This window comes from Lynx canadensis, chromosome D3 (assembly GCF_007474595.2).
Source record: "Lynx canadensis isolate LIC74 chromosome D3, mLynCan4.pri.v2, whole genome shotgun sequence".
In the NCBI taxonomy this organism is placed as follows: domain Eukaryota; kingdom Metazoa; phylum Chordata; class Mammalia; order Carnivora; family Felidae; genus Lynx; species Lynx canadensis.
This window is the reverse complement of record NC_044314.2, coordinates 36199640-36226690: the sequence shown is the minus strand read 5'-3', so window position 1 is coordinate 36226690 and position 27051 is coordinate 36199640. Positions and strand designations below refer to the sequence as shown.

At 37.4% G+C, this 27051-nt stretch overlaps 1 protein-coding gene across 2 annotated transcripts in view; it reads left to right on the top strand.

Moving 5' to 3' along the window:
- Nucleotides 1-27051, top strand: part of KIAA1328 (KIAA1328 ortholog) — a 348930-nt gene that overhangs the window by 276610 nt on the left and 45269 nt on the right. For both annotated transcript variants that reach the window (XM_030336142.1, XM_030336143.1), the window contains 2 exons: nt 6078-6259; nt 22551-22659. In XM_030336142.1, the coding sequence (XP_030192002.1) occupies nt 6078-6259; nt 22551-22659 (291 nt within the window). The remainder of the gene's footprint in view (nt 1-6077; nt 6260-22550; nt 22660-27051) is intronic.

Here is a 27051-nt window from a genome sequence, read left to right as displayed (position 1 = left end):
CACATGAGTTGCTTTGGGAGGTATGGCAAGACCTCCCTTCACAACTTTCTAGTAGCTAGTGGATCAGATCAGTAGTTTTAGAGAGCAATGGGGGCTAGATGAATCTGTTTAGAAATCATCATTGAAAATACAATGATGTGACAAGAATCACTAAGAAAGTGCTAAGTGAGGGAAGATTACAGACAAAGACAGAATCTTGAGGAACGTCTGCATTTAAGGGAAAGGAAGTAGAAGGCTCCTAAAACTAGAAAACCAGTCATGATAATATATTCTGAAGTCCCAGGTAAAAAATTTTCAGAAAGGAGTCAGCTACTGTGAAGTGTCCTGTAAAAAGACTGTTGAAAGAGGAAAGACCACTAGATTTGCTCTTTAAAAAGTAGTTTTGGGTCCTCTCTCTTTTCTTTTTTGGTAAGTCTGGCTAGGGGTTTTTCAGTTTTATTTACACTTTCAAGAAACCAGCTTTTAGTTTCATTGATCTGTTCTACTGGGGTTTTTTTTGTTGTTGTTTCCATACTGTTTATTTCTACTCTAATCTTTATTATTTCCCTTCTTCTGCTGTCTTTAGGCTTTGTCACTCCTTTTCTAGCTCCTTTAAGTGTTAGGTTAGGTTGTATATTTGGGACCTTTCTTCTTGAGATAGGCCTGAATCGCAATGTACTTTCCTCTTAGGACTGCGTTTGCTGCATCCCAAAGGGTTTGGACTATTGTGTTTTCATTTTCACTTACTTCCATGTATTTTTTAATGTCTTCTTTAATTTCCTGGTTAACCCATTCATTTTGTTTTTTTTAAAAATTTTTTTTTTTCAACGTTTATTTATTTTTGGGACAGAGAGAGACAGAGCATGAACAGGGGAGGGGCAGAGAGAGAGGGAGACACAGAATCGGAAACAGGCTCCAGGCTCTGAGCCATCAGCCCAGAGCCTGACGCGGGGCTCGAACTCAGGGACCGCGAGATCGTGACCTGGCTGAAGTCGGACGCTTAACCGACTGCGCCACCCAGGCGCCCCAGCCCATTCATTTTGTAATAGGATGTTCTTTAACCTCCATGTGTTTTAGGGCTTTCCAAATTTTTTTCTTGTGGTTGATTTCAAGTTTCATAGCATTGTGATCTGAAAATATGCATGATATGATCTCAATCTTTTTGTACCTGTTGAGGACTGACTTGTGACCCAGTATGTGATCTATTCTATGGAGTGTTCCATGTGCACTGGAGAACAATGTGTATCCTGCTGCTTTAGGATGAAATGTTCTGAATACATTTGTTAAGTCCATCTGGTCCAGTGTGTCATTCAAAGCCATTGTTTCCTTGTTGATTTTCTGCTTAGATGATCTCTCCATTGCTATAAGTGGGATATTAAAGTCTCCTACTGTTATGGTATAATTATCAATAAGTTTTTTAATGTTTGTTATTAATATATATGTATATATGTGCATATATATTGGTTCTCCCAAGTTGGGAGTGTAAATATTTATAGTTGTTAGATCTTCTTGGTGGATGGACCCCTTAATTATGATATAATGCCCTTCTTCATCTATTGTTACAGTCTTTGTTTTGAAATCTAATTTGTCTGATATAAGTATGGTTATTCTGGCTTTCTTTTGACCTCCATTAGCATGGTAGATGGCTAGAACTATGAATATGTAAATTCAGCAAAGTTGCAGAATATAAGATCAACATGTAGAAATCAGTTGCATCTCTATATATCAATAATAAAGCAGCAGAAATAGAAATCAAGGAATCGAACACATTTGCAGTTGCACCAAAAACCATAAGATACCTAGGAATAAACCGAACCAAAGAGGTAAAAGATCTATATGCTGAAAACCAAAGAAAGCTTATGAAAGAAATTGAAGAAGACACAAAGAAATGGAAAAATATTCCATACTCATGGATTGGAAGAACAAATATTGTTAAAATGTCGATACTACCCAAAGCAATCTACACATTCAGTGCAATCCCTATCAAAATAACACCAGCATTCTTCACAGAGCTAGAACAATCAATCCTAAAATTTGTATGGAACCAAAAAAGACCCCAAATAGCCAAAGTAATGTTGAAAAAGACAACCAAAACTGGAAGCATCACAATTCTGGACTTCAAGTTGTATTACAAAGCTATAATCATCAAGATAGTATGGTACTGGTACAAAAACAGACACATAGATCAATGGAATAAAACAGAGAACCCAGGAATGGGCCCACAAGTGTCTGGCCAACAAACCTTCAGCAAAGTGGGAAAGAGTATCCAATGGAAAAAAGAAAGTCTCTTCAGTAAATGGTGCTGAGAGAACAGGCCAGTGACATGCAGAAGAATGAAACTGGGCCACTTTCTTACATCATCCACAAAAATAAATTTTAAATGGATGAAAGACCTAAATGTGTGACAGGAAACCATCAAAATCCTATGAGAAAAAACAGGCAGCAACCTCTCTGATCTCGGCTGCAGCAACTTCTTACTAGACATGTCTCTGAAGGTAAGGGAAATAAAAACAGAAGTGAACTATTGGGACCTCATCAAGATAAAAACTTAGGCACAGCAAACAAAACAATCAACAAAACTAAAAAGCAACCAATGGAATGGAAGAAGATATTTGCAAATGACATATCAGATAAAGGGTTAGTATCCAAAATCTATACAGAACTTACCAAACTCAACACCCAAAAACAAATAATCCAGTTAATAAATGGGCAGAAAACATGAAGAGACACTTTTCCAATGACAACATCCAGATGGCTAACAGACACATGAAAAGATGCTCAATATCACTCATCATCAGAGAAACACAACTCAAATCCAGACTGAGATACCACCTTACACCTGTCAGAATGGCTAAAATGAACAACTCAGGCAACAACGGATGTTAGCTAGGATTCAGAAAAAGGGGAACCCTTTGCACTGTTGGTGGGAATGCAAACTGGGTGGAAATTTTGAGTTTTCCTCAAAAACTTAAAAACAGAATTACTCTACAACCTAGAAATTGCACTACTAGATATTTATCCAAAGGATACAAAAATGCAGATTTGAAGGGGGCACATGCACTCCAATGTTTATAACAGTGCTATCAACAATAGCTAAATTATGAAAGGAGCCCAAATATTCATTGATTGATGAATGGATAAAGAAGATGTGGTATATATCCACAATGGAATATGACTCAGCAATCAAAAAGAATGAAATCTTGCCATTTGCAACAATGTGGATGGAAGTACAGTGTATTATGCTAAGCACAATAAGTCAGTCATATGTGGAATTTAAGAAACAAAACAGATGAACATAAGGTAAGGGAAGCAAAAATAAGATAAAAACAGAGGTGGCAAACCATTAAAAGACTCGTAAATACAGAGAATGAACTGAGGGTTTCTGGAGGAGTGTTGGGTGGTGGGATGAGCTAAATGTGTAATGGGCATTAAGGAGGACCCTTGTTGGGATGAGCACTAGGTATTATATGATTAATCACTGGGTTCAACTCCTGAAACCAATACCACACTGTATTTAACTAACTTGAATTTAAATAAATACATTTTAAATTAGTTTTAGTAGGTATATCTTTAAAATTGATTATTGTTTTCTAGAGGTTTGGCAAAGAAGGAAAAGAGAGGAGATGGTACTTTTTATTTAAAAAGTACATGATTATTAGATGAAATGAAAATATGAAGAAATATATAAACTAAATTATAAAAGCTATTCCCTAAGTCACTCTATTTCTGCTTCTTTCCACAGGTTTGGTATCTATTCATCTAGAAGTTTAAAAATACTTTTTGTGTATTTGTGTTTTTACAAAAATTAGGTCACATTATATACATTCTATTATTGCAAATTGCTTTTCTTTCTATTTCTTTCTCTCTTTTTTCCTTTTTCTTTCTTTCTTTCTTAATATTATGTCATGAAGTTTCTCCACAATAGTATAAAGAACTACTTCATTCCTTTTAATAACTGAATATTGTTCCTTATAATAGATGTATCATGGGTTTTTTTTTCACTCATTCTTCTATTGAATATTTGCCTTCAATTTTCTCCTATTACAAGTATTCTGCAGTGATCATCCTTGAACAAATATTCTCATACTGTTGTTTATGTAATTCTATAGAATAACTTCTTAAAAGCAAAATTGTTAGGAGGTAGGTGCATTTTTATTTTGTATTGACAAATCACCCACCAAAAGGCTACACCAATTTACAGTTCCTCCAGTAATGTATTAAGATGCTCTTGTCCCCTCACTGTCACTGACACTGAGTATTATACTTTCCCACTTATGGGAAGAGTTTCTGGTTTTAGATTTAGGGTTTGGTTTTTAATGGAAAGTCTGATCTTGTTTGTAATCCTCAGAAAGAATTAAGTTGAGAGGAGGAATTTGTAAATTATAAGAAAAGGAGAAAACTGATAGGCCATAGTCACAGAAGGCATAGGTCACTGATATCAAGAGTACGAATAAAAGGTGTGATTTTCTTTGGAGACATTAATGGAGGAATAGTAGATAGGTAAAGCTGGAAATAAATACAAAGGAAAGGAGAGATTTTTTTTTTCTAGTCATCTTTATTTTAGAGAAATTAGAAGCCATGTCCCCTGTTGAGATAGTGGATTACCAGGATTGGGTTTGGAATAAAGGTATAGAAATGGAGTATGGAAAATGGGGTAAAGAAGCAGGAAGCAATCAACTTTGGGAGGGATAAACATTGGCTAGTATTGGGGACTCAGCTAGGTTGAGAATGAATGAATTTAGGGGAGTCAGTAGTCTTGGTCGCATTAACTTTCATATAAGAGCAAGCAAAGATATAGTCCTTGGATTTGCCTGCATTTGGAGCTTCTGGCTTAAGGTAAATTTATCTTACATTCACAGTGAGATAGTTTTATTCTCTTCTTTTTCCTGTCTCATGAATATAAGTTATATGAGCTAAGATATATAGCCACTGCTGAATCCACATGGGAAAGTGATCTCTGAATTCTGGTTAAAAAAAAAAATTTAAGAGTATAAATTTAATATGCTGCATTATGCTCATATAAAGCCATACTACTAATAATTTTTGTTTCTTTATATCACTCCAAACATAAAGCTATTTAATTTCTTGGTTTTAGTAATACATTTGATATGAGCAGACATTATTAAAAATTCTGATCAACGTAAACCAGAAACCCAATGACTTTGATAGGTTTACATGATTATAATCCTGGTCAAATTATTTCTGTCTAGGGATTACCTCTGTTTCTGGGGAGTTTGTTTAGTCTTAATATTTAGATTCTACTTTTTGAGTAAAAGTCTTCTCTCTCTCTCTCTCTCTCTTTTCACTTTAGTACTCACATTGTTCATGGGCATGGGGAAGACAATACCAAAGTGTCATGAGTCTGTGGTTAATTTAAGTGTGAAGGAAGAGGCTGGTGGAATAGTAATGAATATACATCATTCTAACACTTCTTTCTAAAAAATAAAATGTTGTAAGGAAATGTGTTAATGGTGAGAACACAGTTTATTAGAGAGAAAAACATATGTACATGTGTTTATTTTCATTAAAATTCCTTTTTCTCCATATTTGCCTTGTTGACTTTAGAATGAAATGATGTGGGGACAGAGACCAGTTATTCCACATGCACCATTGTACTGCTCCTTACATACTCTGGGCACATAATAAATACTGTAACAATTGAAAATGAGAAACACAAATGCATGTTGAAGCAAATTGGTGATATTTTAATCCCTAATGTTCAATTTTAGTACTTGGAAACATTTTAGTTATGCAAGTCTTGTTTTAGCATACTTTTTATTTCTACAGATATTCTGGTTCTTAGTCATACTCTGTGGCTTTATTAGCAGTTTCATGAGTCTGAGTCTCATTTCCCCAACTCCAAATATAAGCTTTTTGAGGATAAAGACCATTTCTTTTCCAAAATTATTGTGGAAAGTTACAAAACAGACCTTCTATAAATTATTCAAATTATATTTCAATAAAAAATAAGAAGAAAAAGAAAGTCCTTACTGCCATGAATTGCATTTTAACTCATGCTGAATTTATATGCCTTTATGTGATCGCACACCCCCATGTATGCTGTCTACATACAGCCCATTCTTGTTTATTCTTTTTAGTTTATTGAAGTCAAAATATTCTGACTGGCTGCTGGGAGCATCATCATCCATCAAAAAGTACCAGGAGTCCACTAACAGTGGTGAAAATAGAAGGGAGAAGAAGACAGTTGGGTTTCAATCACAAACAGAAGATAATGCCCTATGGACATGTCAAAAGAAAGATGCATATCGACCCCAAAGAGGTAAGCTTAGCATTTATAAGTAGCAAAAGAAGAAGCTGTTCCAGGGCTAGTGGTTGCTAGTGGGTGCTAGCCATGAACTCCTGGCTCCTCATTTCTACAACCCTGAGCAAGAGTTAAGTATGTTACAAACTGACATGTGCCTTCAAGGCCACAAGTAGCACATTTGCTAGATCACTGAATCACATCATCCTTTCTCTTAGAATACTCTTCTGAGAAACTGTCCAGTTTGTCTCTCTCTGCAAGCAGCAAACTATAAGGATGATTCAATAGTAAGTATGGTCATAGACACAAAATAATGTTCAAAGTGAGTAAAGAGGACAGGAAATTGAATATAAATTTCTTCTGGGAGAGTAAACTCTAACAATTACAGTTAATCCTCAATTAACTAGAAATATAGGAAGGGTGGAGGAGAGGTCATGGACAATTCTACATTGTGGCTAAAACAAAACCTCATAAGTCTGAAGCATATATTACCTAATAGTCTTTTAAGTGCCAGCAATTCTTCCTATTTTAGATGTCACAGATATTTTAAGATTTTATTTTTAAGTAATCTCTACACCCAATGTAGGGCCCTGACTTACAACCCCAAGATCAAGAGTCACATGCTCCACCAACTGAGCCAGGCAGGCACCCCAGATGTGACAGATATTTTTAAATAAATCAATTGTAAAGTAACAGTATGAAACGTTGAATGAAGCAGTCAAATTTAATTATGTTTCCCTATTGTTTCTGGAGCAGCTTTTTTCTTAATCTCTCCTAAAAAAAGTTTTTTTTAAGTTTATTTATTTTGAGCGAGAGAGTGTGTGAGCAGGGGAGAGGCAGAGAATTCCAAGCAGGCTCTGCACTGCCAGCACAGAGCCCGACGTGGGGCTCAAACTCATAACACATGATATCATGACCCAAGCTGAAATAGAGCCAGATGCTCAACCAACTGAGCCACCCAGGCACCCCTCTCATGAAATTATTAAGGGAAGGACTTCATAGCAGAATGCAGTAAGTCTAAGCTTCATTGTAGAGGGAGATGTACAGGAAAGAAATGGCCACAAAAAGTCTTGGAGCCCCCTCTGCTCACACCTCTTTCCAAGATATCTCTTTTTCCTGCTCACAGCCATTAACCCTGACTTCTGTCTTATTTACCTCTTTTTTTTTACTGAGCTGGTACTTGCCCATCTCTGCTAGTAAGCAACCAACTTTTGATGATCTCTCTAGCCGCTCTTACATTTATGTATTTGAAAACTGGGCAGTGCTTTATTAGATCTTGTATAGCGTGCCCTTATCACCTGCCACCTTTGTCATGATTTTTTGTTTTAATTATGATTAATCCAGGAATAGTTTAATCTTCTCCCAAATGATTGAGAGATGATAATTAGTCCAAGCTTCAGAAGAAAAAGTATCCACATCTTGAAACAAAAACAAGTACATTTTCTTTGACATAAGGCAGAAGTTCTGCAGACCTCCATTGTGTTAGGACAACTTAGAACAACTTTTGTCTTGTTAGACTTTGCTACCAGAAACAGAAATGAAATTGAAGAGACTTCATATCAGAGATAGAATCTTCTTTACTTTCTCTGCTAGTCCTTGAGAGATGGGAAACCCTTCACTCTTTTCTTAGCCCTTGTACTTTGGAGAATAGAGAACCAATCAAAACTGGTGTGGTGGTTACACGGCAAAGCTTAACATAGTTTTCTGTTAACTTGTCAACAAATTTGTGTTGTGTGTCAGCACTAAAATAAAATGGCAAAATGAGAAAAATATAGTGTAATAGCAAAGGGACAAATGACTTGTGTTATTGGTTAAGACCACAGCCACATTCTAGGGCTGCAGTGGAAAAGGCACTTTGAGAAAGGTACCATCAGGCCAGCCCTACCAGTGGTGGAGGTTAATCTCTCCTGGGCCCAGCTACAGAAGCTGTAAGCCTGGAAAGGGCTTGTGTCCAAAAAAAATCAATTTCTAATTTGAAACAAAATCATTTTTGACTAACAGGGGTTCAGAACCCATTACTTTTTGCTGTATAGTCTGCTGACATTTCAGCACTTTCTGTGGTGCACAATGAATCCTAATAGTCATTTTATAATGTTGCTATACCAATCAATTTAACCAAGAGAAAGCTGTTACAATTCTGCAAAGTTTTCAGGAACAGTGTTCACTCATGGTTTTAGTTTTTTCATTAGCTTTTTTCCTTTTTTTTTTTTTAAATGGGGAAAGGTTGTAGTGTTGCAGTGAAAAAAAAATAGAACCTTTTTCATCTTTTTAAGAGAGTTTGTTTTAAGGTATTCACAGGAATTAACCTTTTTTTCCCTTCTTATAAGAAGGACTGTCGTGTGTTTTTTGCTTCTTTTATTCTTATATGAAGCCATTGGCAAAATTACGGTACACCTGATCATTGAGGAGCTGACGTTGCCTCTTTGGGTCCTTCTGCTCATCGCGAAGCTCGTGCATAGATCACAGAGTAGGGCAGTTGGTATTTACGGTGGCTCCCAGCCAGACGGGAGACAGGCCTTTCACGATGTGTTGCCAGGGGTTTGGACACCCTGTTTATCATAAGGCCAGTGACCTAGCACTAATTGCTTAAGTTATACCGCTTGGTTTAATGTCTCTTTAATTGCTTTCCCCTCCTTAACGTGTCTAAATTTTTTAACAAACTTTTCTTCTTTGTTTCCTTTGTTGTCTTTAATCATTAATTACTACATGGGATGTTTATTTCAGGACCATTAATCTTTATTATCAGTCACTTATCCCTTTACCTTTTCTATCCTCCTCACCATTCCATCAACTTTTTTGATACTAAATACACCCCCCCCCACACACACACATACACACACACACGCATACATATACATATATATGTATATGTATATGTATATGTATATGTATATGTATATAAGTATAGACCTCACTGTTGTCTCAAGAAACAGCCTGGGGATCACAACAATGTATACAGTATTGTCAGAATTACTTAAAATATAAATTGTTTTTCAATTGTCAATGCTTGGAATATTCTATTTTAGTTTTATTGAGCTATATGAAACAAGGAGACATTACTTGGGAAAATCTGAACTTGAGTCAAGAACTTTTCAGCCAAAGGCACAAATCTGGAAACACACACTGTTCTTTCCTCTTTTTTCCTCCCTAATCAGCAGTGTTTTTTTTCCCTCTCCCAACTTGTCTCGAACCTCCCTTTTCTTACCAATCACTGATTCCCTTTCATAAAAGCCCTCCCAGCTGAGGGCATTTTCATTCTGTTATGTTGGCAGGCTATCAGAGGCCATGAGGCCACTGAGCAGACATGTTCCAGAATCAAAATGTTAGGCCTCAGGGCTTGGCATCACCCATTTCTAAGTGAGGCTGTAAAGCCATCCCAAAGCCCCCTACTGCATTTAGAGCTACCTCCTGTTTGTTCCTTTTTCATGGACTCTGAATCTTCTTAAAACTTCAAGAAAGGCTGAACCTAAAGTAATTTGGATTTAACTAATGATATTGACTGTGCCCTTCATTTTATCTTTGGGCTTTTTTAGGCTCTATAATATACAGCAGCTATCACTCATTGACAGCCCCTGAGGGGCTCCCAAACATATTTTTCTTTTACTGAAAGAGAATTGTTATAGACTCATCTGAAGTGAGGAATAATCTCTGAAGCTCCTAGGTGTTCCTCTAAGTAAGCTTGTGCCTGCAATGATGTGAATGTTCTTTGTAGTCCATGATAGATGAATATAGGTGACATGATTAAAGAAATAAACAAGTTGGAGTATCCAAAGTATAGAAGCCATTTCCATTTTGCCTCTAAGGAACACTTACTTATATTTCTTTTATTATTAACATCATCATCATTATTGTATATTTAATCATTAGAAATGTATATCACAAGATACTGCTTCTGATTCCCAGAAGTCTGAGCTAAAAGATTTGTTAAAAGTTGAAGCCTTTATCAATAGAACACAGAAGACAACCATAATATAGGGGTATGAATAAACCCAGATATGTAGATTAAATTGTCCTGCTCAGTCCCTTTAAAAAAGGAATTCAACTGAGGCGCCTGGGGCGCTCAGTCGGTTAAGCGTCTGTCTGACTTCGGCTCAAGTCACGATCTCTCAGTTTGTGAGTTCAAGCTCTGCATGGGGCTCTGTGATAACAGCTCAGAGCCTGGAGCCTGCTTCAGATTCTGTGTCTCCTCCTCTCTCTGCCCCTCCCATGCTCATGCTCTCTCTGTTTCTCGGTAATAAATAAACGTTAAAAAAAAAAAAAAAAAAAAGGAATTCAACTGCAAGAGACCAGGATTAAGAGTTGAAGTTGCTGTATATTGTCACTTAAAGCAGACACTCTACATTTCCCATTGTCCACAGCAGAAAGAAGTATCTCAGTACTATATAATTTACTTGTTTTTGAATATTGTACGTCTTCTCCCACTAGAATATGAACACTCCATATTTTACAGTTGTGTCCGCATGAAAACATTGCTTAACATGTAGTAGGTGCTCACTATATATTTGTTGTATGAATTAATATAACATTAAGTAGGTAGGTAGGTAGATCTTTCTGTTTCTTTGCCCTGTTTCCCAGCCATTAAGATCTAATAAGTTAGCTTTTTCATCCTCAGTACCTACAGTGATTTAGTGATTTAAGAAATACATATTCTTCTCCCTTCAAAATCCTTATGATTGGCAATGTCAAAGAGATATCAATGGAGTGTGGTCTTAAAAACCTCACTGCTTTGGGGCGCCTGGATGGCTCAGTTGGTTAAGCATCAACTCTTGATTTCAGCTCAGGTCATGATCTCACGGTCCATGAGTTCAAGCCCTGCATTGGGCTCTTCACTGGCGGCATGGAGCCTGCATGGGATTCTCTATCTCCCTGTATCTCTGCCCCTCCCCATGTGTTGTCTTTCTCTCTCTCTCTCAAAAATATATATTAAAAAAAAAAACAGCACTGCCTTAAGAATCAAGAAAACTGTAGGGTTTTTAATGTTTTCTTTTATTCTATTTCAGATTTATTTTTTTTTAATTTTTTTTAATGCTTATTTATTTTTGAGACAGAGAGAGACAGAGCATGAATGAGGGAGGGGCAGAGAGAGAGGGAGACACAGAATCGGAAGCAGGCTCCAGTCTCTGAGCCATCAGCCCAGAGCCTGACGCAGGGCTCGAACTCATGAACCGTGAGATCGTGACCTGAGCTGAAGTCGGACGCTCAACCGACTGAGCCACCCAGGCACCCCTCTATTTCAGATTTAATTTATATACTGTAAAATTGCATAGGTCTCAAATGTACAGTCTGATAAACTTTGACAACTGTATATATCCATACAATTAGGATATAGTAGTTTTCCATTCTTCATGAGAGCTCCATCATGGTCTTTTCCAGTCATTCCCCCCTGAAAACCTCTCTCCTTGGTCTTCACATGACTGCCTTCTGTATCCTCACATGGCCTTTCACTAGCAGCATGCATTCCTAGTGTATTTCTCTCTTCTTTTAAGGACAAAGGGTCGTATTGAATTAAAGGCGACCCATATGACCTCATTTAGCCTTAATTACATCTTTAAAGCTTCTATCTCCAAATACAGTCACATTCTGAGGTATACTAAGGGTTAGGACTTCAACACATGAATTTGGATGAAGTGGGGGAACACAATTCAGTCCATAACAACTACTTTCTTTCCAGTCTTTATGCTTTTTCTTTTTTTCTTAACTCATTATTCTTCCTAGGACTTCTTTTACAGTGTAAAATAAAATGGTTAATGTGAACTTTCATAGGGAAGTCCTGATCTTACAGGGAAAGCAGTCTTCCACCATTTAGTATGATTTTATTAGCTATAGCGGGTTTTTTTGTAAATGTTCTTTATCAGGTTAAGAAAGTTCCCTCCTCATTTGCTGGGAATTGTTATCATAATGAGTGTTGAATTTCATCAAGTTTTTTTCGTGTACCTATTGAGATGAATTTTCTTCTTTATTCTGTGAATTTGATTACTTACACTGATTGGAAGATATTGGTATATAATACCCTTTTTTGGTAATGATCTTGTCAGGGTTTGGTATCAGAATTATGCTAGTGAGTTATGCTTAATGAGTCAGGAAGATGTCAGAAAAATGGCAGAGAGGCTCCCCCAACCCCCAGAACTACTGAAAACCCTAGCAAAACTGCCAAAATCAGCATTATCAGAACTCTGGAAGATAGTGAAAGATTACCAAAAAGCAAGCAAATGCTTAGCCAGGAAAAAGGCCACTGAAACATGGTAGGAGAACTTTGTGAAGTTTCAATTTAGCGTTGTCCCACCCCCACCCCCAGCATGGCAGCACACTTGAAGACAACATCCTGAGTTCCAGGAATGAGCACCTGGTCCCAGAGGAAGCAGAGCAGATCTGGTTCTCAAGGAATTGTGTTTGTCTGTTTGCACCTGTCTGTTTCCTAAAGGGTTCATCCAAGGGACTGTCTTTGTTTTTCCTAAGTCTGAACTTTCTCAGAACAGAAGAAACTACATGTAGGACATTCCTTGCAAACATTAAAAGCAAAGTGAACACACCATTGCTTCCTGGAGTAAAAAAGTAAGAGGTGAGACAAACAATAAACACACCAAAAGCCAACACATTAGACAACCATAGATGAAATGGACAAATTCCTAAAAACACACAAATTACTGAAACTGACTCAAGAAAAATAGGAAATCTGAGTAGACCCATAACAAGTAAAGTGATTAAATCAGCAATCAAAAACCTCCCAAAAAGGACAAGCCCAGGATCAGATGACTTCACTGCTGAGTTCTATCAAATATTTAAAGAATTAGCACAAATCCTTTTGTAACTCTTCTAAAAAAAATAAATAAAAGAGAAGGAACACTACTTCACTCATTTCAAGAGGCCAGCATTATTCTGATGCCAAAGCCAGAGAAAGACATCACAAGAAAACTACATGCCAATATCGCTCATGAAAACAGATAAAAATATCCTCAATCAAAGAGTAGCAAAACTGAATGCAGCAGCATATTAAAAGAATTACATACCCTAACCAAATGGGATTCAGCCCAGGAATGCAAAGGTAGTTGAACATACAAAAACCAATCAGTGCAATATATCATATGAATAGAGTGAAGGGGAGGGGTGTCTGGCTGGCTCAGTTGGTAGAGCATGTGACTCTTAATCTGAGTGTCATGAGTTCAAGCCCCACCTTGGGCATGGAGGCTAATTCAAACAAAATTGAATGAGGGAATAAAAAAACATCAAACCAACATGGAAAAATCATTTGACAAAATCCAACACTCTTTCATAATAAAAACAATTAACAAAGTAAGAATAGAAGGGAACTTCCTCAACATGATAAAAGGCATATATGAAAAGCCCGCAGCTAATATCATACTCAATTGTAACAGACTGAAAGTTTACCCCCAAGATCAGAAATAAGACAAGTATCCCTGTTTTTGCCACTTCCATTCAACCTTGTACTGGAAGTTCTAGCCAGAGCAGTTAGACCAGAAAAAGAAATAGGAATGCCTGGGTGGCTCAGTCAGTTAAGCGTCTGGCTCTTGTCTTCAGCTCAGGTCATTATCTCATAATCTGTGAGTTCAAGCCCCACATCAGTCTCTCTGCTGTCAGTGCAGAGCCTGGAATGGATCAGATCCTCTGTTGCCCTCTCTTTCTGTCCCTCCTCTGCACTCTCTCTCATGCTCTCTCTTAAAAATAAATAAACATTTTTTTAAAAAGAAAAGAAATAAAACATATCCAAATTGGAAAGGAAAAAGTTAAACTTTTAGCAAATGAGATTATTTTACATATAGAAAATCCTAGAGGATGCACAAAAAACTCTTAGAGCTAATAAATGAATTCACGAAAGTGGCAGTCTAAAATTCAATACTCAAAAATCACTTATATTTCTACACACTAGTAATGAACTACTGAAATTAAAAAAAAAAACAATTCCATTTATATTAGCATCAAAACAATAAAATACCTAGCAACAAATTTAACCAAGAGTATAAGACTTGTACACTGAACAGTACAAAACATTGCTGAAACAAATTAAAGAAGACCTAAATGGAAAGACATTTTGTGTTCATGGATTTGAGTATTTAATACTGTTGAGATGTCAATATTCCCCAAAGCGATCTGCAGATTGAATGCAATCCCTGTCAAACTCCCAATATCATTTTTTGCAGAAATGGAAAAATCAATTCCAAAATTCATACAGAATTTCAAGAGTCCCCAGATAGTCAACACAATCTTGAAAAAGAGGAGCAAAGTTGAAGTACTCATACTTCCTAATTTTGAAATTTACTACAAAGCTATAGTAATCAAAACTATATTGAAATTATACCTATACCTGGCATGAGGATATGTGTGTGTGTGTGTGTGTGTGTGTGTGTGTGTGTGTGTGTACACACACACACACACACACAGATCAATGGAATAGACTTGAGAATCCAGAAGTAAACCCATACATTTCTGGCCAATTGATTTTCAACAGGGGTTGCCAAGACAATTCAACAAATGAATAGTCTTTTCAACAAATAGTGCTGGGACAACTAATTGGATATTCACATGCAAAAAAGTGAAGCTGGACTCTTCATTTATATACCTCAGGCCATACACAAAAATTAACTCAAAATTAATCAAAGAGCTAAAAATAAGAATGAAAATTATAAAACTCTTAGGTGAAAACATCGGTGCAGATCTTCATTTTTCATAGATTAGACGGTGGTTTCTTAGATATGGCACCAAAAGCACAAACAACCAAAGAAAAAATACATTGGACTTTATGAAAATTATTTTAAAAATTGTGTCAAAGAACACTTTCTATAGAATGTAAAGACACCCCCACAAAATGGGATAAAAATTTGCAAGTCCTATATCCTATGTGTCTGGTATCCAGGGTATGTAAAGAACTTTTATAATGCAATAACAAACAACTAAATTAAAAACTGGGCAAAGGGTTTGAATAAATATTTCTCTAAAGAAGATATTCAAATAGCTAGTAGGCACATGAAAAGATGTGCAACATCACTAATTATTAGGAAATCCAAATCAAAACCACAATGAGACACTGCTTCACACCCACTAAGATTATTATAATTTAAAAAATGGAAAATAACAAGGTGGAGAGGATGTGGAGAAATCAGAACCCTCATTTAAAATAATAGAACCACTATGGAGAATGGTTTGGTAATTCCTGAATAAGTTAAACATAGAATTATCATATGACCTGTCAGTTGTACTCAGAAAAATAATCGACAACAGGTGTTTATTTTTTAATTGTCTTTTATTTATTTTTAATGTTTTAAATGTCTATTCATTTTTGAGAGAGAGGGAGACAGAGTGAGAGTGGGGAAGGGGCAGAGAGAGAGGGAGACACAGAATCTGAAGCAGGCTCCAGGTTCAGATTGTCATTGCACAGCCCAATGCGGGGCTCCAACTCATGAACCACGAGATCATGACCTGAGCTGAAGCCGGACGCTTAACCGACTAAGCCACCCAGGTGCCTGACAACAGGTGTTTGAACAAAATTTTGTACACAAATGTTCATAGTAGCTTTATTTACAGTAACCAAAAGGCAGGGATACCCAAATGCCCATCAACAGATGAATGGATGAACAAAAAGCAGCATATCTGTACAATGGAATATAATTTAACCATAAGAAGGAATGAAGTTCTGATATGTGCTTAACATGAATGAACTTGAAAACATTATGCTAGGTGAAAGAAGCCAGGCGCAAAAGGCTATATGTTGTATGATTCTATTTATATGAACTATCCAGAAGGGACAAAGCAGGTTAGTGGTCACCAGGGCCTTAGGAGATGGGAAAATGGAAAATGACTGCTTAATTGTTACAGGTTTTTTGTTTGAAGTGATGAAAAAGTCCTGGAACTAGACAGTGTGATGGTTACCCAACATTGTGACTATACCTAATGCCTAATACTGTACACCTTAAAATGGTTAAAATGATAAATGTGTTATTTTACCACAATTTTTTAAAAAGTAAATGAGAAAATATTGTTTTCTCTCCGTTTTCTGAAAGAAATGTATTTATAGCAAATATATATGTTCATAGCAGCTGTATTTAGTTGGATAGTCTAAACTGTGGTAACCAATAGAAAAAATATCAATGGCTTAAGGAACAAGAAGTTTCTTCCAAGATCACCTTGAGTTTTATAGTAACACTGGTTAGCGGACTTTGTTCATGGCCACCTCTGCCCTGCTGCTTGTGTTCATAAATAAAGTTCTATTAGGATACGATTTCCATTTTTACATATTGTCTGTGGATGCTTTTGTACTACAGCAACAGAACTGAATATTTGCAACAGGAGCTCAATGGCCCACAAAGCCTGGTATATTTACTCTGTGGCCCCTTCCAGGAAACTGTTGGCCTTGCCATACCAGGTCAGCAAGGAAGAAGAAGGGTATGAAGAGTACATGTGGAAGGTTTTTATAGGACAGGCCTAAAATGGCACAGAACACATCCACTGGTTTTCCACTCAACCACACATAATTATAAGGGGAAAGGAAATATAATCTACTGGGGCGCCTGGGTGGCTTAGTAGGTTAAGCGTCGGACTTCAGCTCAGGTCATGATCTCACGGTTCATGAGTTCGAGCTCCGTGTCGGGCTCTGTGCTGACAGGTCAGGGCCTGGAGCCTGCTTCTGATTCTGTGTCTCCCTCCCCTCAGCTCCTCCCCTGCTCACACTCTGTCTCTCTCTCAAAATAAATAAAGATTAAAAAAAAATTAAAAAAAAAGGAAATATAATCTACCTGGTGCCCAGGAAGAAGGGAATTTTGGTGAGTAACTAGCAGCCTCTGCCACAGCAAGCATTCTCCATAATAGTCCCAAACCAGAAATACTCTAAATGTCCATCAATAGAATGAATAAAAAGTCATAATGCATAGAGTGGAATACTATATAGCAAAGAAAACAAACTGCAGCTACATAAATCATTAACATGGATAAATCTCATGGACTTAATATTGAGCAAAAGAAGTCTTCAAAAGAGTAGATATTAGTATATTTATATTTTTATAAAGTTCAAAAACAGCAAAATTAAGTCACGTTTTTGAAATGCAACCATAGTGGTAAAACTGTAAATTATAGAAAGGGAATAATTATGACAATAGTAGCTGGCTCCTGGAAGTGAGAAGAGGTTGTAATCAGGGATGGACGTTAGTGATGCTTCCAGGTGGCAGTGCTGCCACTTTATTTCTTAATCTGCAAAGGGTTTGTTTTGGTATTTTCTTTATCATTTATTCTGTCTTTCTTTTTAAGTTTATTTTGAAAGAGAGAACACGCACCCATGCAAGTGGGGGAGGGACAGAGAGAGAGGGAAAGAGAGAGAATCCCAAGCAGGCTCCATGCTGTCAGTGTAGAGCCCAGTGTGGGGCTTGATCTCACAAACCATGAGATTATGACCTGACCTGAAACCAAGAGTTGGGTGCTTAGCGAACTGAGCCATGCAAGTGCCCCTATCATTTATTCTTTAAACGAAACTGAATATATACTATAACTCAGGCACTTTTAAAATGCAAAATAAAACAAAGGGCCCAGAAACAGCGTTTTCCTCAAAGTTGAACTCTAAGAAGTTATTTTACCATGAGATATTGACTGATGGATGGACATAGATCCCCCCTAGATGTAAATAAGATATGCTCCATTATGTTCAGTTCTGTGTGTGCAAAAATATATGTATGTGTTTATTTACATATTCAAACATATTTATGAAACTTATCAGCCTAATGGATAATATTCATAACAGCACTTTTATTTTTTAAATGCGTATTGTCTTTGTGTGTGTGTATAAATTTAGAGATGTGTAGTTCTATGAATATACATAACTATATGTAATTGTTGATATGCTTAATATTAAATAAAATTGTATAGAAGAAATGAATATAATTAAAAGCTGATATTTAGCTTCCCAGAAACTTAGTAAGGAATAGAATTTAGAGTATCAAGAAAAAGGAATAAGCTTGTCCTATGTCTTAGAGCAATCGTTCTTAACTTTTAGCAGTCTCCTATCCTTTTAGAATTTGATGAAGGGGCGCCTGGGTGGCGCAGTCGGTTAAGCGTCCGACTTCAGCCAGGTCACGATCTCGCGGTCCGTGAGTTCGAGCCCCGCGTCGGGCTCTGGGCTGATGGCTCAGAGCCTGGAGCCTGTTTCCGATTCTGTGTCTCCCTCTCTCTCTGCCCCTCCCCCGTTCATGCTCTGTCTCTCTCTGTCCCAAAAATAAATAAACGTTGAAAAAAAAAATTAAAAAAAAAAAAAAAAGAATTTGATGAAGACTATGGCTCTTTTCCTTAGAAAAATGAATGAGCACATATACACACATTATTGTGCCTGCAGTTATGACAGAGTCTCACATTCATGAAGTACAGTAAAACCTTGGCTTACAAGCATAAGTCATTCCAGGAACATGCTTTGTAATCCAAAGCATTCGTATATCAAAGTGAATTTCCCTATAAGAAATAATGGAAACTCCGATGATTCGCTCCACAACCCAAAAATATTCATATAAAAATGATTACAATATTGTAATATAATATAAAATAATAAAGAAAATATAAAGAAAAATAAACAAATTAACCTGCACTTACCTTTGAAAACCTTCGTGGCTGGTGTGAAGGAGACGAGAGAGAGGAGGGTTATTATGTAGAATGACTTTCATTATCACTAATGGATGTTGACTGTAGTACAGTATTAATAAATTCTTGTCAGATACTATGTTTAATGTTACTGGCAATAAGGCAGCAGAGGAAAAGGTCTATATCTGCAGGCAGCCTGACCTAGAATGAGGCAAAACATTCCTAAGCTTACTCTTGTATGGAAAAGCAAAGGACTGTCCATAGGTGCTTTGAAGTGACAAAAAAATACACTAGTGCCAGTTGTGGGCACCTTCCCACATTCTGAAAAATCACTGATTTTTGCCAAAAACCACTGCTTGAGACTGAGTATCTGAGCATAGCAGATGATCACCCACAATCCTGAAGCGAGAGAGAGAAAAGAACCATTGGCTCAGTTGTGATCATGTGACATTGGGCATCACATACTACTTGTATTGCAAGACATCGCTCATTTATCAAGTGAAAATTTATTAGAAATGTTTGCTCATCTTGCAGAACAAGTTACTCACAATCCAGAGTGTATCCATGGATGCCATGCAAGTCCCTGGACCCTCTGTTACAATTCCTTCTTTAAATTGTCCCCATCAAATGTCACCCGTCTCCACTAAATTTTTGATAGAAATATCAAAACAGAATAAATAATGTTCAGGTCTTCTATAGTAGTGATTACAGAGATAATGATGTTCTTTCACTGCTGGGCATTTCTTCTTCCCTCTCACCTCACCCACAAATCCCTTTCTGTTGGTCGTATCCCTGTTTGCCCATTAATCTCCCCTCACCTCACCCAGGACTCTGTCCAGACAGTTGTAGGAGTTGTGAGCTGCTTTACCTCCCTCCCTTCTCTCTGTCCCACCTATTCCAGGTTCTGCCACGAAAATAATCTTTCCAAAGACCAGGTTGTTGTTGTTGTTTTTTTTAATTGTGTTTGTTGCTGCTGTGTTTTACTTTTGAGCCACCTAGCACAATGTTTAAGATCAGTTTGCCATACAAAATCAAAACCCAGCCTTGTTCTTACTAGCTGTGTGATACTGGACCTGGGGCTTGACCTTCCTTATCTAGAAAATGAGGGCAATAATATAATTTAAGGACTGTTATAAGGAATAGTGAGATAATGCATGTAAAGTGATTTAAAGTGATTAGCAAGGTACAAGGACGTAGTGATGCTCAATAAATACTTCCTGAATACATTAAATATTTAGCCTCGAGGTTTCTAATTTAATGCTTTTGCTGATTCCATGCTCCTTATTCCTTCCTATCACAATACCACCGCCTGCATTAAATCTTTTTAAATCCTATAGCGATATGTGATCTCTCCCACTTCTTAATTCCTCAGACTTTTCTGTTTATTATGGTGGAAGAGCTTAATGGTGAAAAACTCTGGGATCAGATTATCTGGACATGAATACTGGCTCCTTCACTTAGTAGCTTTGTGGCCTTGGGCAGGTCACGTAAGTCCCCTATGGCTTATTTTGCCTATCTGTAAATGAGATATAAAACTGAGTATCTATTGCAAAGGGTTTTTATGAGGATCAATATAACTAATTTGTAGAAACGGCAAAACTAGAGAGAGAGCTAGAGTGCGGATACAAACAGAACAGACAGGGAGAAGGGACTGGCCACAAATGCATGTAAGGGAACTTTTAGGGGTGATGAAATACTCAGTTTTATAAAATATGTGTTAGAAGTTCATTTTTTTTAATGTTTATTTATTTTTTTGAGAGAGAGAGAGCACAAATGGGGAGGAGCAGAGAGAGGGGGACAGAGGATCTGAAGCAGTCTCTGTGCTGTCAGCAGAGAGCCTGATGTGGGTCTTGAACTCACAAACTGTGAGTTCAGAACCTGAGCTGAAATCAAGAGTCGCCTGTCAACCAACTGAGCCACCCAGGCCCCCTTTGAGAAAATATTCTAACCCTGGATTGTAAAAAGAAACAAGTGAATCTCATGACAAATATTTTTAAAACTGGGTTGTGGCCATGCTTTCATAAGCTATAGAAATCTACTCTTTCTCAAACTGTATGCTTAAGATGGTTAAGTTTTATGGCATTCAAATTATAATGAAGCTTGTTTTAAGTGTATTTGTTTATTCATGCGTGCATGCTGGAGCATGAGCAGGGGAGGGGCAGAGAGGGAGGGAGAGAGAGAGAACCACAAGCAGGTTCTGTGCTGTGGGTGCAGAGCCCAATGCGGAGCTCAAACCCAAGAACCGTGAGATCATGACCGGTGCTGAAACCAAGAATCGGATGCTCAACTGAGCCACCGAGGCACCCCATAAGGCTGTTTTTAAAAAAAGATAAATGATATATGGCAAAGGCCTAGAGAAGTACCAGGCACACACTAAGCATATTGTTGTATCTGTTAGCTGTTATTACCTTATACTGCTTTGGGTTATTTATGATTACCAGATTGTTTAGAGTATCTCGTGTTCCTGCTCTCACACCTTCCTTCCCCTGCCCTAAACTAAGTCTGAGCTTAATCCTGGCAATAGCCCTTGCCCATGATTAGGTACTTGCTAAATATTTACTGACTGAATGCACTATAGGTAATGGTGGAGTTTATGTCTAGTATGAAAATGTATTGGTTTGGGTTGAGGGTCCCACAAACTTGTGTATACAAAGAGGACTGAATTGTGCATTTAGGTGTCTCAGCCTTCACCTCTGTACATAATAAAGAACAGTTAGTATTGAGTATAGCTTTTGAATACCAAGGATCCCGGTGATTGTTTTGATGCTAATCTCTGTAGATAGAAGACTCTTGCTTTCTCTAGACCTGATTTTCTCTGGTCACACCTGAACGGTGCCATTCCCAGTATTATCATACTGTATTCTTGGCATTTGAGGGTCTGGTATTCCCTACACATCAAAGCTATCTTGGTCTTACTTGAATAGTTACGCTTCCCTCAAAGAAAAAGTACATCTTCCCATATAAGTTCTTTAAGCAGCCTACACAATTGTTACCCAGGAACCAGAAGAAAAACTGTGAATGAGATTCTAACAAGCTTCGAAGGAAAAGGAGAAGGAGAAAATTATTATTATTCGAAATAATATCATTAGAAATAATAATAATTAGAAAACAAACAGAAATGAAAAACCTTTCTGTCCATGCCATCTCATTGAGCACTCCAGAGGAGAAAACTAATTATCAACTCAACATTGTTTATTAGAAAGGAACAGAGACCAGATCAGCCCTAGAATGGTTAGGTAAGCATCTCTTCCAAGCAGGCATTTGTTTTAGCCCAGTGTCTAGTTCTTTGAAAGAAATACTTAAGATTTATGCCTACCTTGAATGTTTTGGGTTTAACTTAGGGGCCTAGGTGGTACAAAGTCCTGGGCTCAAAGAGAAGAAAGATCTCTTCTTAGGATAGGGAAAGGGAACAAAATAAAGCAATCTACCTTCTTGGGCATTTTCACAGTAAACTCAAATCAGCAGGAAGATGACAGGCCATCAGGTTTAAAAACAAAACCACTAGCCAGTCTGTTACTGCACAGATGTACTTTTTTTAAACAAGATACTGTGGATCTCTGATGTTTACAAAATCAAAACAACCCACTGAGTTTTTCCATCTGCCATTGTTTCATTTCAGAGAAAAGAAATAGCTTACTTTTCAAGCTTGGGGATTTTTGTAATGTTTAATATATTACTCAGAATGGATTTTTCCATTTCCTTTTAGTGAAAGCCCAAATTAATTCCTTTATTGTTCATACAGGGACATTGGCAGGAATTAGAAAAGATGCGTCCACATCTCCTATGACAACAGGAAGCCAAAAGGAGCTTGTAATCACAACCACATCATCACTGCAGCATGACACTTCCCGGTAAGTTGTTTATTTTCTTTTATTTTTATTTTTATTTATTTTTTTTTTTTTTTGAGAGAGAGAAAGCGCAAACAGGGGAGGAGCCGAGAGAGGGGGTTTAACATTCTTTAGGTAAGAGCATTTGGGAGGAGCTACTTAATACGGAGTGGAAAGTCTTGACAATTCTTAATAACCATTACTCAGAAGAAAGGCCTTATGTGGAGGCATCTGGATTTGGCCAGGTTGAACTCATGGAGCCCTTTCCTTTATACATGCCCTGCCTTGATTGAAACTGGTTATTGGCAAGGATTTCCAAAGAAATGCAAAGCTAATCCTATCATTCATCAGAAAATGTGCTTAGCAGTAGGTCTTTCCCAATTTATCACAGAATGGTTATATACTTTGACTATAAGTTTAACTAATTGAATTAATTGATACTGAAAATTATGGTGGGTTTTGTATTACAGTTTTAAAGGGTCTGTCAACATTTACTGATACTAGAAACATCTGAAGAGTTAGTAGTTTGATCAGCCTTTTCTGGAGTCAGGAAAGAAATAGGGTATTAAAATTTCTTACATCCAGTAAGCCGACTGCCATATTATTCATTTAAAGCTGAATATATAAAGATCAACACCAAAAAGACATAGTTTAGGGTTTCTTGGTAATACTATTGTTTGAGCCTTAAATTCTCAGCATCTTACCAGATGAATATAGATTTTAAGACTTCATTTTAATTATAAAGAACTTTGGGGAAATAACTCTAATGTAGAAGACAGTAATAATGGTTGCCATCTATTAGCATCTATTATGTACCCAGCACTTTTTATGAATTATCTCATTTAATCTTCATCACTGCTTTATAAAGAGGTACTGCTATCATCCTCATTTCTAAAATTAGGAAACTAAGAGATTGAGTGACTTGTCTAAGGTCACCCAGCCAATAAGATGTAGAAGTCGCATTTCAGACTCCAAAGTCCATCATCTTAAATATTGTAATTGTTGACAACGACAGCCTCCTTATTTTGAAGGTGACCCTCAACTGACAGAAAATTTAACCAGTTTACCACATTCTTTGTCCATTACTCCTTTCTTTTATTTTTAATGCTGCCATTATTAGCATTTTCCAAGTACCCACAGAGAGCTGTCGTTCTGAAATGTTGCGAGGGCTCCCTCCTTGGATCACTTAGCAGTGTGGCTGAATGCTTGTACTCAAAGGTCCATCTCAGTTGCCTTGAGGGCTTCCTCTGGAGGAGGTACAGGTAAAGAGGAGAAATGATCCAGATTTTCTGGGACACCTGGGTGGCTCAGTTGGTTAAGTGTCCTACTTCGGCTCAGGTCATGATCTCACGGCTCAGGTCACGACCTCTCAGTTTGTGGGTTCGAGCCACCCATCGGGCTCTCTGCTGTCCGCACGGACACCACTTTGGATCCTCTGTCTCCCTTTCTCTCTCTGCCCCTCCCCTGCTTGTGCATGCATGCTCTCTCTCAGAAATAAAAATAAAAAAAGAAATGGTCTGGATTTTCAATCTTAGTGAATTTTCCTATTGAAGATTAAAGTGAGATCCTTAATGCTACTTTAATGTGTTTTTGATGATTGCATTTCAGTTTAGAGAGAAGCATGAAAAGGAAGAATAAAATATTTCCCCAGTAAGAATTTTGTAGAACATTCTCAGCACACGTTTTCTGAATGGACCATATCAACTTTGTACAATTTTACAAGCCCAGGTTAAATTTACTGTGAAGACTCATATTTACGCACCGAAAAAAAAGGATTCTCTGTTAGTTCTTAATACTGCAAATCAGCTGAATATAGTTTCTCAAAGGTTTCTTAAATAATGAGTACTTGGCTACATAAAAACGATGTGCAACACACTGGACTTCATCCTTAGAAGTGCATGATGGCATATCATAGGTCTATTATACAAAGCGCAGAGTTGAAAAAAAAGATCCAGTACTATGAAAATCAGTTACCAGGAAGGCACAGTGGTTGCTTTCCAGACTTTAGAATCAGGATTATTTGAATTATTTTTATTTCAAAGTGTAGAAAAGGAATTTTTTATAGACTACTTTTCAGTTACACACAAACTCTTAATATAAGACAAAACTCAGTTCTTCATCCTAACAAACCTTTGAAGGTACTGAGAACAAGAGTAAAAGCCTGTCCACCCTTAATTCTGGGAATTTTCAAAACTTGCAAAAGAGGATGAGGGTGGGACAGATGCTGGTGGGAAAAAGGTTCTTGTTTATTCTCTGATAAGCACTAACACCTAGAAGAGTCCCACATGGTTCCATGTGCAGGTGATAAAACCAGGCGTGCAAAGTCATCTTTCTCATTCACAATGTGGGCTGTTAATTGTTCTTTCTGCTGCCTGTCAATATAATGTGAAATTTTCATTCTCCATTCAAGATGGAAAAAGTTGTGGCTGAAAATGTTAACATTTGCATTTTTATTTGTTGATTTATTTAAAGGACAGCCTCTCCTGCAGCAATCCATCACTTGGTGACACCCCAAATATGAATAATGTATTGTAGACTTGCGGTTACAATGTGTAATAAGTGCTAGAGACAGTAAGGGAATGTTAACTATGTTGCAAATGTAATATTTATTGACTCATAAAGTTTATTGCTTTCAAGGTTCAATAATACTGACCATAGGACATTAATATCGCTTATCCTGATTTTAGCTGGGCACCTTTATATGTAGAAATATTCATCTATCTCATGCTAACAAAATAAATACGTAATTTACAGCACAAGCAAAGGAGGCTTTATAGTTTTCTGTGCTGAGGGCTGCGGTGCTTCTTTGTCTGGCCTTCAGCATTGGTCACACACCCCTGAGCTGTCCGAGAGAGTGAGCGCAGCAGTCATCTTGGCACAAGAGCGTGGTGCTGTGGCACCAAACAGTGCCATGCATTTCTGCCTCACTGGCACAGGTAACACCTCACAAACCCACTTCCCCTGGAGAGAGGGCTAGAGGGCTTTCCTCCCTGTCGTTCTGAACACCTGGTGGGGGGTGCACCTATGATCAGAAAGTTCAACAAATACTTCTCCTGCCATGACCCAGAGTCAGAGTTTACAGATTCCACTTGATCCTCTGGTCTCCAAGGTGAAACCAGAGCTGGTCAGGTTACCAACTAATTTGTTATGAGCACAACTGTTACTGATAATTAACCCTTTTGTGCCTTCCAGAATTAAGTATGCCCATTGCCACCAAGAAAGATCATTCAGGAAATATCTGACACCCAAAGCAAAAGAAGTCATGTTAATTAGCAACCATCAGCTGTAATTGTCATCCCCATTAAGATGCAGAATTATGTATTTCTTCGTTATAAATAACCTTTCTAATTGTACTTGATGTATGCCAATTTAATCAAAAAGTATACTTGCAACAGACAGATATTTGCATTAATGTAGCTTTGGATCTTCAAATTTTTTATTTCAAATTTAGTGAGAAAAAGCATATTAACAGCTGGATATTCTTTATATGTGGGTATATTTTTCTATCTAGGTATGGAGATCTAATATACTTTATATTAAAATGAAGACAGTATCTTGTGGGATTGTTCAGTGAAACAGAAATCTTGTTGCTTTTTAAAATGCCAGCGAAGTTTCTCTCTCTCAGTCATATGACAACTCTCATTGGTAATTGTTCCAAACTGATAAACAGAGGCATATACCAGGATTACATTCTCAGTCCCTGGTGTAAAAAGTAAAAGTGATGCAATTTGGGGAGTGTTGGTGGGGGTCCAGAGCCAAGAAAAAATTCTTGAAATGTCTTTGTTGCAAAAAGGTGATTTTATTAAAGCATGGGGATAGGACCCTTGGGCAGAAAGAGCTGCACTGGGCTGGTAAGGAGGGACTGATTATATACTATGGAGTTGGGGGAGGTCAAGGCAAAAGGGAGTTTTCCAGAAGCACTTTCATATGCTAAAGAAGACTCCTAAAATACTGGAGGCCTAGCTATTGTCAGGCTAGGGTTGTTTTTCCCTCTAGTAAGGCATTAACATGAAGACAGTAGGGAATTTCTGGAGAAATGTTATACTCTGCCTGTCTCAAGTATTTGTCAATGGGCTGCAAGTTATAAGGAAATTTAATTTTACCTGCCATTTCCTTCTTGCCTTTGTTAACTTGGGGCTCCAGGAAACTGAGTCTATACATTTCTGGAGATTACGCTATTTATTGATTAGATTGCCTTTTTCTTGTAATTTACTAAAACGTTTGTAAACTGATGGAGACTCATATGTCCTGCATGACTGTGATCTCTATCAGTTAACCATTGTTTTCTCCCTTTCCTTTGGTCTTAGGCCACCAAGAGTGCCTGAGGAATGTCACACATATCCCACCTAGGGGAGCTGTGCGAGGTGTTAGCTTGTCTTATGCTCCATAATCAAAAGGCTTCTTTCTGTTGTGTCC